At 34.8% G+C, this 16,444-nt stretch overlaps 1 protein-coding gene across 2 annotated transcripts in view; it reads right to left on the bottom strand.

The window, feature by feature from the left end:
* Positions 1 to 16,444, bottom strand: part of LOC125678402 (uncharacterized) — a 49,448-nt gene that overhangs the window by 6,742 nt on the left and 26,262 nt on the right. For both annotated transcript variants that reach the window (XM_056163458.1, XM_048916835.2), the window contains exons 2-3: positions 12,327 to 12,528; positions 11,980 to 12,175 (exon numbers count right to left, since the gene is read on the bottom strand). In XM_056163458.1, coding sequence (XP_056019433.1) covers positions 11,980 to 12,175; positions 12,327 to 12,485 — 355 coding nt within the window. In that variant the 5' untranslated portion in view covers positions 12,486 to 12,528. The remainder of the gene's footprint in view (positions 1 to 11,979; positions 12,176 to 12,326; positions 12,529 to 16,444) is intronic.

Below are 16,444 nucleotides of genomic sequence, written 5' to 3'. Positions count from 1 at the left end.
CCGTCACCATATCATACATATGGACTACCCATGGGATGAAAATGTTCCCTATCGATTTTGGGGTCAAAAGGTCAAAGGTCAAGCACACTGGACATCGAAGTAGCAATATGGTTTCCGGGCTCTAAAGCGTTATCCTTTCCACCTACAGTCACCATATCATACATATGGACTACCCATGGGATGAAGATGTTCCCTATCGATTTTGGGGTCAAAAAGTCAAAGGTCACGCGCACTGGACATCGAAGTAGCAATATGGTTCGGTTTGTCATGCTATTTGTTTTTTACACTCAGAAAAGAGGTAGTTTATACCTATTACCAACACCCTTTGGGAGATTGGGGTAAGCGGGGGGTATTCTTAGTGAGCATTGCTCACAGTACCTCTTGTTTTGATTAGGTAAACGGAGTAATCCGTAGTCAAAATCTGTGTGTAAAGAACGGCTTAATAATTGATATGAATCAAATTCAATCCAGACAGCATTTCACCCAGTCACAGAATGTATTGATAAATTAGATCGTTGTAAGGGTCATAGGCCTAGAATTGGTGAAATGCGGACTTTAAACGACACTATTGAAAGTTTGAAACCTCCGCAACATCCAGTCATAGCCTACCCCGATTTAAAAACTGATTATATGCTTAAAAAGCTGGTGTGCATCGAACTAGTTGAGAGGTATAAACATCATATGCAAGTGATAATGTACATGTGATATTGGCATTACATTGCGACATAGATATGGAACGTTGACGATGGAGAAGCTGTCATAAAGTTAAATTGTTAAGTTTGCCGTTAACACCTGTGTTCATTGAAATATCTAAATATGAAGCAGATAAAGAAGACTGTTGTGTCCTTTATTTCGAGTTAACTGGGACATATCGAATCAACATATGAATGAAAATGATTATTGTTAATAGATAAAACATCATTGATATAATTAAAATGTCGAGTTGAAGTTTTTGAAGAAAATTTTCTTCTCATGTAGGTTCTGTGGGGATTCGGGTTAGAATAGGTCCTCAGTAACCCTTGGTTGTCGTAAGAGGCGATTAAGTGGGGCGGTCCATCGGATGAGATCACAAAAGACGAGGCCCCGTGTCACAAGAAAGCGTGGCACGAAAAACGGACGGATTCAGATATTTTTGAAGGGGGGCTTTTACCATTAATTTTGGTTTTTAAAGGGGGGGGGGGTTATCCTCAAAATGCGTAATTTTAAACCTTTTTTTTTTTTTTTTTTTTTTAAGCAACAATTGCTGGAGAATGGGGGGGGGGGGGGGGTCCGATACCCCTCTAAATCCGCCATTGATAAAGAATCTTCCCTACTCAAAGGTTGTGAGCGCCGAGCATAGACTTAGATAGCGGTCCTTCCTCTGCAATGGTAACGTCTACATATGAGTGATACATTTTTCGAGAGGAACGTTAAACAATATACAATCAATCTTGTGTAGAAGCTTTTGAATAAATTCTGCCTCGTAAAAATATAAAAATAGGTCCGCTAAGTAAATTGTACCTGAAATGGCACGAAAAATTATACATTATTGAGAAACGTCATGTTTGTTATGTTCTTAATTATTAAAAATAGGATCAAACGCATGCCCTTCCACTCATGAGGCGAAACCTTTAAACTACCACGGATTTCGTATTCACGAATGCTTAGTGGTGTGTTTGTCTAATGTAAGATCTCTTAAAAACTTTCGACGAGATAATAATGAAATGTTTTATAAGGTGAATCTCGGACCATGGAAAATTGCTTTTAATGATTTTTCCCTTGACAACGGCAATTTACGCTCTCCGAGTGCTGTCTAGTTTTAACGTGAAATTGACGTCCGCAGAAACTGTTTGTGATAATGTTTACTGATAATTCATGCGAAAATAATTTAAGAGAGATTCTGTGTTTCTCACCAGTTACGTTGTTAACACTAGTGACAGCAACTAAAAAGATAATTCACAATCACACCAGCTTCCACGTAAGAAAGTTTGTTCGGAAATATTTATCGTTTGGGTCGTCCTAAAAAATCAATCTCATTCTAATGACGCGATTCTCTAGACTTGACTTCCTTAAGTTTGACTTCCGAAAGTAAGTGATAAATATCTTTCGACCAATATCCGGCTAATATCAAGTCAGAGACCAAATGCACAAATTTACAGTAATGAATATTTTACTAAGAATTACGAAAGTGCATCGATTGATCTGTTGTTAGTGAATTGAGACAATTCTGTTCAAAAACGAAACGAGAAAATTCTTCGTTCAGTAAATTAATCAATTACAGCACCGAGTGGCTGCCTATATTGCGTTTACTAACTGGATAGGCATCAAGAATTTTATTACACGCGGATCTCTGCTGGAATCTTTTGATATAACAAAGTTAACGAACTTTTCTATGTTGCGGAAACCTAAAGTATTCGGATTATCAATACTACAGACAATTCGCTTTCAGACAAAACTAGTATATCGTGACAGCACAAACACTACCTATACGTTACATACACTTGTGTATACGTCTTCTTTCCCCACGGATTTTGCTGCAGCTGAACATGTTTTTGGGTGTGTGATCTGTTTTATATCATTGTTGTAAAATCTCTCCCTCGCATACACAGCTCGCGGTACGTATATGCCATGGTACGATTTATGTGGAGCATACATGGTTCTTAGTGTTTAATCTGTCACGTAACATAAAATTATTACGCATCAAACTGTAGCGATACATCATTTATTGAAGATTTACGTCAGGAAAAGTTATAACTTATATATATATATTATATTTCAATTTTCCAACACTAGGTTAATCGTGAAAAGGTTTTCAATCTGTTACATTGAGACCGTGCTGTAAATTTAAATCTTATCTGTGTGAAAACAAAATCCAGTTGTAATTAATATTTCAGTGCCGTATAATTACTGTCGTCTTGTTTAAAACTAGAAATTACTTGTCTGTTGATTTTAAGTTTTGTGATTGCAAAGCTAGAAGGAAAATTAAACTGCAAATACACACACCAATGATTATCAAAAATGTTTATGAATTTTGGTGAAAATGATATGTCGTTATCTCGACGTTACCTTTGTCATTGATGTCGTCGGACATATTGAAGGAAATTCCCAACAAGACGCAACTAAACACAATAAAGAAAATGGCCACAGCCCCTACAATCCGGGCAACTCGTCTCCGCCTAACTTCCGCGGCGTCGACCCGTTTCGAAGGAGAGGAACTCTGGGTGGTGGTGGTACAGGTCTCCTCAAACAAGGAATCAGGTAATTCTATGTGCTGTGACGATAGAACTTCGATTTCGTCATAATTTTCATTGTTCGTCATCACAGAATTTAAAGTTGATCAGTCTAGCCTTAATTCCATTTTTTATTTAATCCAAATATGAATAAAATTCAATACCGACATAACATTTCCAAGTTTTCTATCACTAGTTAAGGCGGCCATGTTTTTGGCTATTTCATTTATAGTTCTCGGCTAAGGTCTTCCTGAAATTTGTGCGATCTATAAAGCACAGCAGCAAAAAGTCAGGCGGCAACTCTGCTAGGTGGTTTCCCTCATTAATCTTAACGGAGGCGCTAGGCTAGTCTAACTTTGTGTGATTTATGAACATTGATGAGTAAAGTAGAAAAGTTTATCTTTTTAGGTACCCACAATCAGCTGTTTCCACCGATAGTTAACTGCGTAACCGGGAATCTGGTCAATTTCTAGAAAATCTCGCGTGCTAAAATAACTCTAATATAACACAGAAACATGTGAAAGAAATAGCGATATTTCTCTCCCAATTAGAAGCATTACTTATGACGTAGCGAGATGAGTTTCAAGTGCCGAGAATATTTGATTTCCGCTTCGCATAAAAATCGAACGATTTTCGATTATCATAGCTTTTTGTGGCCGCTTTAATCATGTTCATGACACAGTGCATTTATAGAATATAGGAAATATTTTGATTACATGATAGAAAGGTGTTCAAAGACTTCCTACTTTATATTACTTTTTGGTGCGTTTTAATGAGAAATCACGAGATCGCTATGTCTGAAATTGATTCCAAATGTTTGTTCGCAAATCTCCCTTATGTAGATTTAATTACCTCGTTTCTCTTGACTTTTCACCATCAAAAACGTAGTAACGATTTCCTCCTCCCTTTTTACATATATTTATATGCCTTGGACAAATATTTCTAACTTTTATCATAATTTTGAATTTTACCCAAACTTCGTTTGCAAGGGTTAAATTATGCAGCTTGAGAGAAGTTGTGGGTAAAATGATTTTAAGGTTACTTTAGCTTACTGTTATCGGTGTTCGTGTGTCGTTCATCAATAACTTTTGAACATTTTTACAGGCCTTCGAATGGCTTTTGAGTATATAAATTGGGCTTTATTTTCGGCACAATTTCTTCAAAAATAGGGCATTTATATAGGGAAATTTCAGTAATTTGTAAGGCTTTTTCCTTAAGATATAATATGAAACATCATTGCTTACCTGTACAAGAAATGATAGAAAGAAATCAAGAGTTCCACACGACTTAAAGGGACATGGGCACGATTTGAGCTGAAAATTTTCAAATTTTATTTTTTCATTTTTAATGTTTAGAATGCTCAACTAAGGTATTTCAAATAGTCTGCAAAAAATTTCAATGTCAGTTGTCAAGGTACATGGGAGATACAGAGCTCACAATTCTTTGTTATATAAACAAGGCTCGTGTCATGTTTTTGTTTACATAGGTTGAATATCCTAGTAAAAGTTTCGTTTAAAGCAGAGATTTTAAATTTAAAAGTGAATTCTGACACAATTAAATAGGAACTAGTGTTTGGCAATTCTCATTTTGGTTTAAACATGCTATTTTCTAACAAGCAATCTATATGTAAACAAAAATGGCACGAGCCTTGTTTACATTACAAAGAATTCCGAGTGTTGTATCTCACTTGTAACTCAACAACTGCTATTCAAATTTTGCTTGACCATTAGAAGTATTTTAGTTAAGCATTGTAAACAGTAAACGTAGAAAAATAAAATTAAAAAAATTTCCCCTCAAATCGTGTCCATGCCCTTTAATTAACGGTCACCTGAGTATTAGTTAAAAGTATCACTAATCCCAAAGTCCTACACGCCTTAACGGTCACCTGAGTATTAGTTAAAAGTATCACTAGTCCCAAGGGCTACATAATCTAGGGAGAAAATCCTGTTCTGAATAACCAAGCTAAATCTTATGGTAATTCCACCCTTCTAGAATTATAGATTAAATCTTTTATTTAGTTGTTGATTCTTCAAATAATATATCTTAGTAAGAAATAAAACTGATAAAATAAGTATGTTGTGGCATTAATAATATTTTTTATCAATTAACACAATATACCTGTTATCAACATCAGAAAATTGCAATTTTCTTTAAACAGCATCATCAAAATTTCACAAAAACTGATTGTAACGATATAATAATATTCATAACAATTCCATGAAACTATTTCTTTAAAAAATATATTCATAATGTTGGTGAAAAATAAGGGAAATCTATCACAAAATGAGTCATTGCCCTTGGATTCAATATTTTGAAACATATAATTAATTATTCATATGTAACTAAGACTTTTGAAATATTTTATGGTTCACAAGGTTTTGTACAATAACTATTGAAAAAGAATCTAACAAAATTTATGTTCCTGTCATGCATAAATCTTATTATATTAAATCATTGACTTTGCAAAGTCTTATGACGCCACAGGAGGGTGGAACTACCTTAATATTCAGCAAAAGTACACATATAAAACAGGATGTTTTCTTAAAACCATGGGGATTCAAAATTTACAATATTGGTACTTCCTTTCCTTCTTTTCCTAATGATGCATTAAGGTTTTTTTTATCATATCAGCAACCTTCAAGATGTCATTCAAATGATAAAGACAATAATCACTATAATAATTTTGACTTCACTCTGGAACCAAACCTTTTCCCACTAGGATCATGAAATTAAAAATTTTGGTATATGGCAACTTACTCCTTCTAATTATCTATTTAGTTTTAACTTTGTATGAAAGGTAAAGATAACGAACTGTGATCAATCTCATAACCCCTATAAGCAATACAAAATAGAGAGTTGGGCAAACACGGACCCCTGGATATACCAGAGGTGGGATCAGGTGTCCAGGAGGAGTAAACATCCCCTGTTGACTAGTCACACCCGCCGTGAGACCTATATCTTGATCAGGTAAACGGAGTTATCCGTAGTCAATAGCAATAAAGAAGATATTATTTAAATGTTTAAATATACACGTATACACTATCTACCAAGTTTATCATAAGATTTACAATTTATGCCCAAAAATGCGTCATACCAAATTTGAAAAGAACTGGAATGGTACATGTATTATCAGAAGTTAAAAATGTTCAGTTGTTAACAAATCTAATCACTCATCATTTTGGTCCCACCCCAATACCAAAATCCCTACCCATGGGATCATGAAATATACGTGATAAATAACAATTTCGGGAAAGGATGACCTATTCATTCTAAACATCCATTTAGCTTCAATTTAATATCAATGGCATTAAAGATGTCTTTTAATTATTTTTCTACACCAAAATACTATATACCAAGTTAGGCCCCGCCCTGGAGTCAGAACCCATGGGATCATGAAATTTACAATTTTGGTGAAGCCTTCCTGTTTGATATCACTATGCATATGACATATATTTTAAATTCCTGGACTCCTAGGGCCTTAGGTGGGGCAAAAACTGACAAAAAGTAATAAATTTTCAAAAATATTTTTCTCTAGAACTGCACATGTATAAAAAACACTAATGTTTCTTATACATGTGCAGTTCTAGAGGAAAATATTTTTGACAATTTATTACTTTTTGGCAGTTTTTGCCCCACCTAAGGCCCCAGGAGTCCAGGAATTTAAAATATATGTCAGTATTGTCCCAAAGATGCTTCATGCCAAATTTGAAAAGAATTGGAATGGTAGTTATCAAGGAGTTAAAAATATCCAATTGTTGATGGACGCAACAACATTTTTGGAGGTGAACATGTTGAGATGACGGGAAGCGGAACGTACATTGTTCTAAACGAGCGTAGCGAGCAAAAAGAAAAAATAATTTTCGACAAATTAATTGGAATTTATAGGGCTAATATTGGGAAAATGTCATATTCAGGTAAAAAGATGGGGATTGTCAAATATATAGGGATTTTATAGGAAATACAGGGCCTTCAGCTTACTTCTGAGCTGCTACATGAACTTGACCACTTGTCACTAATATTTGTATGTAATTTCCAATACAATAGTTTTAAGTGTTGAAAATTTATTCTGGCGTCTGCTGAAAAAGTAATGTGATACATGCATGCAATCCGGATTATAATAGGTCCTCAGTATCCCTTGCTTGTCGTAAGAGGCGACTAAATGGGGCGGTCCTTCGGATGAGACCGAGATCCCGTGTTACAGCAGGTGTGGCACAATAAAGATCGGCTGTAAGCGTCGAGCATAGGCCTTAATTTTGCAGTCCTTCACCGGCAGTGGTGACGTCTCCACATGAGTGAAAACAATATACAATCAATGAAACATCTTTAAATAACTACAGTATCTTTATTATCCCACCTTAAATTGTTTTATCTAAGATATCTTAACTGCAAAAATATTTTTTGGAAATTGGTTAATATACATGTACCACCGTGGACCATCGTGACCATAGTCAAAACATTCAGTAACACGAGTGTTTGAGAAAAGTAACTACTTTCATTCAAAGTATGGGGCATATTCTGTTTCTTAATACTTCTGTGCGTTCCGTGCGATATATGTTAGACAAAGAAAACTCTCATTTATGTTGTTTTTTGAGAAAAATAAATCGACCGATCGCTTCAAAAATCTAGAAACCCTGCGTTACTGAATCTTCTCACCATGGTCACGATGGTCCACGGTGTGTACTAGGCTGCAGGCATCGTAAGTGAAAGTATTGAAACATGAATATGGAAATCTGATGGTTTAAAATTGACTTTGAGCCTAACGTTAAACTACTTTACTGAAGCATTGAGTTTTCCGTTTGAATGGGGCATTAATATGTTTGAAGGCATGCAAGTGCAATGGTACCTATGTTAGGGATTCTCTTATATCAAAATCTTGACGCGGCGATGCAAACATGATACAACATTGAACTCGTCAGCAGAAAAACATTGCGCTGTTAAGGTTTTCATAAGGAGGGGGTCTGTAGCTATATCCCTATTTTCTTCAGAGAGATGTCATATTCGATCATGGCCCAAAGGCATGAGCTCTTGACGCACCAACTCCTGATGAATCGCCTACATACACTCTTCACTGGTTCCCAGTTGAGTACAGAATTCAATACAAGATACTTCTTCATACGTTCAAATCTCTCAACAACCTATCTCCAGTTTAAATAAAGGATATCTTTACAGTTTACAATCCCACACGATCACTAAGATCCGAATCTCTGCATCTTCTCCTGGCACCTCGGACACGTCCGAAAACATATGGGGATCGACGTTTGGACAAGGTCGCATCGACTTTCTGGAATTCTCTGCCTTTTAAACTCAGGCAATGTACTTCACTGTCTAGTTTTAAAATGGACCTCAAAACGCATCTTTTTAGATTAGCTTTTAATTTGTGATTAGTTTTATATACTTAGTGCTCTTACATGCAACTCTCACAGTGCTGTTAAAACAATGTAGTTTGTTATTATATATATGTCCTTTCTATGTATTTAATTATTCCTGAGAGTTGTTTTAAATTGTTTCATATGTTATTGGGGTAATCATATCAATATATTAGGCGCTATATATTGATAAAAATAATTATGCATTTTAATTCTGACACATATTTTATTCACATGTATGTGCACATCGATTTTATATTTAAGGAATGACTTTAATTTTGGGGCAAGTTATACAAGTATAACCTGGTTTGGGTCAGTTTACGCTTTATAATCCGCGAAAATATATAAAAATATATTTTTACAAAGAGAACACCGATTCTTTAAGAAGTTAAAATTAATTCACTCGAAATTGTATAAAAATGCAGTATTTTCGCCAATATTCTAAAAACAAATTGATCTCGAACCCCCACATTTTCAGTTCCGTTTTAAAAGTTTAGAACAAGGCCTTGAAAATTATGTGAAACTTTAGAAATTGTCATTATTCCTAATATGTCCTTTTAAACTCTCAAATTTGATATCATGGATTTTTTCGTACATCAAGGGTAAAAAGGTCATTGTTTATTTCCATTACTTGTATTAAACTTTGTTTTATCAGTATTGTTAGAAGATATGACTATGTAATCAATGTTATGGAACATAATAGCATTTATGTTTAAAGCGTATATATGTGTCATTTGCCCTATTGGGGACCTCGTATAACTTTACCCCGTTGGGGGCCTCAAGTTTGTTAGCCAATCAATGGCTTGGATAGGCGCGCGATAGCTTGTGTTTTGCACACGTTAGCCTTTTCATATACATGGGATTCAGTGAATACAAATTGTAAAGCGGATCAAAGTTTTTTCATTTATTCAACCCTCCACCACCCCAACTTTCCGTCCTCAATATGGAGGTTTACTCCGGTGCTATGCAATCTTTTTATATAGGCTTTTAATCATTTGGGTTGGCCTTATTTGTTCGCCATCTTTTTGCTCTGGGTTTGTTTTGATGAATTTTTATTTGTCATCTTATAGCGTAGCATTATTTAAGTTATTTTGTCTTCTTTGGGGGAAATCAGACTTTGAGTAATTTAGCTTTGCAGGTACTTTCATGTAGAATGTATTATCTGATTTCCCCCAAAATCTTATGTTGAAGATTTCTTTCGTCATTTGGTATTGTAATAAATGACAAATTTTCAATCTCAATCATTCTTTGTTCAGATTTTTTATGACAGCAAAAACGAGCTACGGTGAGCAGAGTTTGGGTAATAGAAGCTGATAAACATAAATCTATTTTATATAATGATTGATTTGTGTTGCTTATCTTGTGTTGTCACCGACAGACAAATCAAGTTTAATTAATTGAACAAATATCGAGTCAATTTTAAGTGCAAAAAGGTCATGTTTAGAACACTGTACCTCAATAATAAGCGTTGCAATCTCAGGTGTTTTTTTTTTTAATTTTCTTATTCTCCTTCAATGCAGAAATCAAAATTACACTTCCCAAAAAATTGACATTACTCCAAAGCTCAGGTGGGTACATCTTTAAGACGTAAATATGTGCTCCTTCTCTCAACGCTCGGCTTATCGAAGTGAGAATCACGGATCTTTCGAATATGACATTCGTGTCGCGGGAGAAATTGGTACATTTAAAAACCTTCACTACTACGGCCCTCGGAGCTAAGCTAAGGTCATACTTCACCTTGTGCCAACTAAAGGGTGTGTCCAAAATATGATAGAATCTTCTTCATGTACATCTACCAAATACCCTTGGTGATATCTCAATATGTTTGTGAAAATTCTCGTCAAGACGATAACGAAACAACCAACAAAGGTGACTGTGTAGAGTATATTACCATAAGTGAAGGTCATATGTTCGAAGGTTGCTAGTGACATCTTGAAGTAAAAGTACGTTATTTCGTCAATGCCAAGCTGATAGATTTTAACAAATCTGTCTGGCACCTGCTGACATGTTCACGAAACTTTCTTAAGATATAACTTAGGAAAACGGACCGAAACCAAATTCAAACTTGATTTGTAGTTTGTTATGGCAAAGCAATGTATCAAATGAATATCAACACCCCCCCCCCCCCCCCAAAGTCCGGAAAACTGATCATTCATGGCTATTTTTTTAAGTCCAAGGGTCATAACTTAGTGAAAAATCAACGGACCGAGACGATTTGTTGGTTGTATACAGTTTAACGTTTTTCACTCATATGGAGACCTCACTAATGCCGGTGAAGGGCTGCAAAATTTAGACCTTTGAGTAGGGAGGGATCTTTATCGTGACAAGTCACTTTTTCGTGGTCTCATCCGAAGGACCGCCCTATACGACAAGCAAGTGCTAACTGGATCCCCAGACGAAATTCGAACTTGATCTATAACGTATTATGACAAAGCAATGTATCAAATATGAAATATCCGCAAGAACAAAGAAAAAGTGCGGAAAACTGGCCTGACGGACAAACGGACGGAGTGCAAACCTAAAGTCCCCTTCAACTTCGTCGGTAGGGGATTAATAAAAAAAATTGAACAGATATTGTGATGCTAGAACCCATGCATGAGCGTTTCATAGACTATTACATATTAATGTTTTGTTTGCAATGAATGCAATGCGAAACCACTGAGAAACGCATTACTTTCTGTAGAATACTTTAAAAATCGAAACAATATACATGTACCTTGACAATTACATATACTCACGCCAAGGTCATAGATAAAAATAATTGAACTATCGTTTTTTCGACACAAGTCAAACCGGTCTAAATTTGATTTGTGTGGATTAGTGTATCATCATGAGCAAGAAAAGGGACCTAATTTTTCAATTAGCGGGTACGTTGTCCATGTCTCTAAATATCTGTTTATGGTATCTGTGAGCTCTTTACATCAATATCAAGACTGCCGCCATGTTTATACAAATTTAGGATCATCTTAGGACTAGTGTTGTGCTGCCCTAATGTTAGGACGAACTTATGGCGAGGCTTAAATTTAGGAAAGCTTCGAGAAACAGACTTGAGACTGAGATGTACATGTATCCTATGACACACTTAGGACACGTCCTAGCGAACATACCTGTTGATCCCATCTCTGGTTCTCTTAACTGTGTATTCCTTATAGGAGTTAATAGAGTGGTCACTGTTCGTTATCTTCACCTTTTCATGTGTCTATTTTAGTGTACAGTGTTTACCCAACTGTGGAGAAATTTTCACTGATATTTTAAATTACTTTTACATTATTTTTTTTTCGAAAAGAAGGAGGATCTACTTTTTTTTTTAACAACTAATATCCACGGACATAATATACATTACTAACACAATATAATTATTATGTTCAACGTTGTGTGATTAAATCTTCAATATCTAAACTCACCCATTTCGTCTATTTTAGAGGTGAGGGAAAATGAAACCCCCATGAGCGCAAAACATACACCCAGCAACAAGAAAGCTATAAGCGCCACACAGCGGGATATTTTTTTCCTTTCTACATCCGGATTTGGTCTCACGTATTTCCTTCGCTGTAAACTACCTTTAGGAAGTCTCTTTGGCAGTTCTTTGACGAGTATGACCTTCAAAATCATTTTAAAATAACAAGAAAGTATATTTTAACTCCAAGCGATGAAGAAGGAATAATCGACATAAATTCCGATAAGAATAGATTTTGTAACAAGAAAAATTATTGATTCAGATGACAATTAAATGTTTCGTCTGTGATATTACCTGAGAAGAAAGAAACTCAATGGAGTCATCTGGTTGGATGCTGCTACATGAGTCATCTGGTTGAGTGCTGCTACATGAGTCGTCCTTCGTAATAATGGCGCGCTGTTCTTCGCTAGAAATAGACGTCGTGTGACTAAGACACTGTGTCACTCTGGTCATTTTTGGGAGATGTTCACCTTTTCATTCCAGTGCATATTCTAAACTGAAAAAAAAACCCAGATTCTTGAAGCTATTAAAATTATTCTTATTCTATAGAAAGGCAACACTCCTTCGTCAGTGTTTTTGTGCATTAAAGTTACACATATCTATCATGTCCCCTATAAATGCTGCTGCACATATATTGAGTTTCTATATCATATGCTTCCACAGTCAAAGCTGTCTTTAACAAAATAAACGCTTAAGGACACAGACATAGTCATTATTGTAGTACACAAAGAAGATTCGCCTAAGTTTTTGGTATATAAATATTTTTTTATAAATTGGATGTACTTTACAATTCAAATTGACGCCTTTGTTAATATAGTAATCAAGATATCGTGAAAGGTTCTTTTTTCAATATCATTTTAAAATTCGTAGACAATGATCATATCAAGTGCAATGACGATTCGAGTTCAAAACGACCTAAAAGTGCGATGTGAACGTCCACCATATTTGAATGGCCGTCTGATTTCCAACCGCCTATTTTCACATAGAACAATACCAAATCCTTATTTTTCTGAAAGTGAGATCGATTGGTTAACCATTTGATGGATCGTTTTCCAGTTTTAACAAAGGTTATACGGGACCGTTGGAATCGAACAGAACATCATGTTGTCTACAGCTATTTACAGTTTTACGGTACGCCATTAAATATTGATAGCAGTTTGTTTCCTTGTTATAAACTAAATCGATGTATGTGGAGATTACATTGTTCATTCATTTATCAAGGCCACGGGGCATTGCGTGCCACATTTCCTACTATGATTGGTTTGTATATGGTTAGTAGAAGATTTTGTTCACAAACTTTCTGATTTTTTATAACGATCCCGTCAGTTTGGTGGCGGAAAATATCAGTATGAAATAGAATTAAGTAATTGTATGTCACCGATTTCTTTTACGATACTTTTATCTTTTGTGTTATAAAGATAAATGAATTAACAGCTATGTACCATTGTTAAGAGAGGGTTGTGGCCAAATAAATAAATTATGTAATAAACTAGGAAACTAGTTTCAAACGTGACGCTCTACTAGAGATTCTGTGGTATGTCAGTGTAAACTGGGACCCGTTTTCAACACTTGGGCCCGTTTTTCAACACTTACAACATACGTTACAAGTTTTATATGTAAATTGTATTACACCTTTATTGGTATACAGTATATATAAATGAACCTTTCTGGGGCTTAATTTGCAACATTGTGTTACTATTATGCATTGAAGTGAATGATTTTTCAATAAACGGGAATATTCCAGCATGTAATAGGCATACTCGTGTGACTTAAAGTGGAAAAACTGATTGATTTTCACTCAATATAGTTTAATTTAATGAATAACCTAAGAAAAATATATATGTTGCCACCTTTTTAAAGATGTCACACATTGAAAAAAAACAACAGAATTATATATCAACATCAAAAAATCTCACATTCTCGGTAACATAATAATAAAGAATAGATAAAAACTTGTTAAAATGACAAAATTTAAATATCAATAATTCAAGAAAAAGCTGCTGATTTATAAATATGTATAGATTGATTGTGGATTTTAGGGAAACCATTGTATAATAGAAATACAGTAGAGTAAATACCTGCATAGGAGTTATTGTCCTTGACAACTTTTGTTTTAATTTGGTGATGTTGATATAGTTGAAAATGCGGACCTCAAATCACTTATTCTAAAAAGTTCCTAAATACAGAGAACCTCGGTCTTATGCCAGACGATGGGCTAAATATGATAAAGAACTTGATAAATTGTCAGAATGGATTAAACGTATAAGAGGAATATTACAATCCCGCATTAGACATATTAAAACAAAAGTACATACCATATATCCTTCTGTGTTTAGTAAACCAGAAGTGATAAAAGAATTACATAAGTTACATGAGGAATATGTTTGGGTTCCAGTTGACAAAGCTTGTAACAACATTGTCTTTGTTTGTAAAGCTCATTGTTACAACTGTATTTTAAACGAACTTGGCAACAATTCCACTATTATATAGGTAATCGTACTTATACTCAAACTGCCCTTTCAATATACGAAATTCTTCAAAACCATGCTTCAGTTTTAGAAACATTTAATATCCCAGTCAACGGGTCGAATGAATATGAGTTACCGTACTTAAACTGGATTCCTAAGCGTCATAAAAACCCTTACAAACAAGGATACATTGCTGGATCCAGTAAGTGCTCTACCAAGCCCCTATCTTTGCTCCTCACGAAAATATTAACAGCTGTGAAGGAGAAACTTTAATCGTACTGTGCGACTACATATGCCAGAAGCGGTGTAAATCAGTTGTGGATTCTAACAATTTCTAAAGAACTTCTAATAAACTTGAAATCGCAAAACTTTTCTCAAATCAACAACATCAAATCGTATGACTTTTCTACACTTTACACGACCATTCCTCTCGATAAATTAAAGACTAGACTTTTTGACATCATAGACAGTTGCTTCTTCAAAAAAAACCGGAAATGTTCATATTTAGTCTAGTGATCAGTCATCCAAAAATTACTTTGTTAAACACTATTCTGATTCCACGCACAAGTCCTCTGAAGTTGAAAAAAAAAATATGCTGGAGTCCCTCTTTGACAATATCTTCGTGGTATTTGGTGATCAGGTCTTCCAACAGTCTGTTGGAATTCCCATGGGCACGAATTGTGCTCCTTTGTTAGCTGACCTGTTTTTATATTCCTATGAAGCAGAATTTATTCAAAACCTTATACCTACTCACATGTCATTGGCTCGAACAAACCTGAATTTCCTCTACCAGGTGATGCTTGAATATTGATAAGATTTACCCTGGCCATGCTACTCTTGGGAATATGATTAGTATAAAAAAAAGTTTGTGTGATAACACAAACATTTTTTTATGATTGAGCGTAGTGTAAATTCAGGAGGAACTTCTGTGAACAAGCTACCAAATAGAATGTGCAGCATAAAATATCATTTCTAAAATGAATGTCTTACCCCAATTCATAAAATGAAGTCCGTAATAGCTCCAAGTGACTGAAAATTTTAAACCGTCTCTATTTTCATTTAACACAGTCATTTTCATCGGTGCCACTAACTACCCACATTGACATCATTATTATCAATCGTCAAACACCTGTGATAATGTGATTTAGATAAAAATAGACATAATAAGACATTTGCATTGTATATTTATAAAGACTTGTTATTAGCATAATTTATGTACTATAATGAATCAATATTGATAAATATTAGTATTTGAGTCTCTAAGTAGTTATGGGTCCTTCCATCTCTTTTGGGTAATTAGTTATGACTACCGTTCATGGTTGGGATTGTGAAAGTACAGACGGTTTAAAAAATTTCAGTCACTTGGAGCTATTACGGACTTCATTTTATGAATTGGGGTAAGAAATTCATTTTGGAAATGATATCTTATGCTGCACATTCTATTTGATAGCTTGTTACAATGCTCAAACACTCTGTGTAGTCGTATAGTGTCAGGGCCCAGCTAAAAGTCAACCAAAAAATAATAGGCATTTTTCCGAGTTGATTTCTGCATATTTTGGGAAGTATACGGAATTTCGGGATGAACTTTGGTAGTAATGTAGATTGATTATGTATGAATAAATTAAAATACAAAGTAGAATTTTATATCAATTAATTTATTGTTTTTACATCAGCTAACTTGGGTACCCTATATTTAGAGTTATATACCTTTACTCTTTATATAGTAAATTCGACCCCAAGCGATGCAATTGCCTGTGAGTTAGATATTTAAAAAAATTGGATTGACTGTATTCAAAAATTTTTAAACATGTGTGGACTTTCAAATAATTGGAATGAGCAAAGTTATTGCGTTGATTAAATGGTTATCTACAACAGTTAATCTCATTTTGAAAGATCAATTTATTCAGAAGTGGTTTTCTGGTGTTGATGACTCTTCTAAGAGCC

Source organism: Ostrea edulis, chromosome 1 (genome assembly GCF_947568905.1).
Source record: "Ostrea edulis chromosome 1, xbOstEdul1.1, whole genome shotgun sequence".
Taxonomy (NCBI): domain Eukaryota; kingdom Metazoa; phylum Mollusca; class Bivalvia; order Ostreida; family Ostreidae; genus Ostrea; species Ostrea edulis.
Note: the sequence above shows the minus strand (reverse complement) of the source record. Positions and strands in the feature narration are given on the sequence as shown.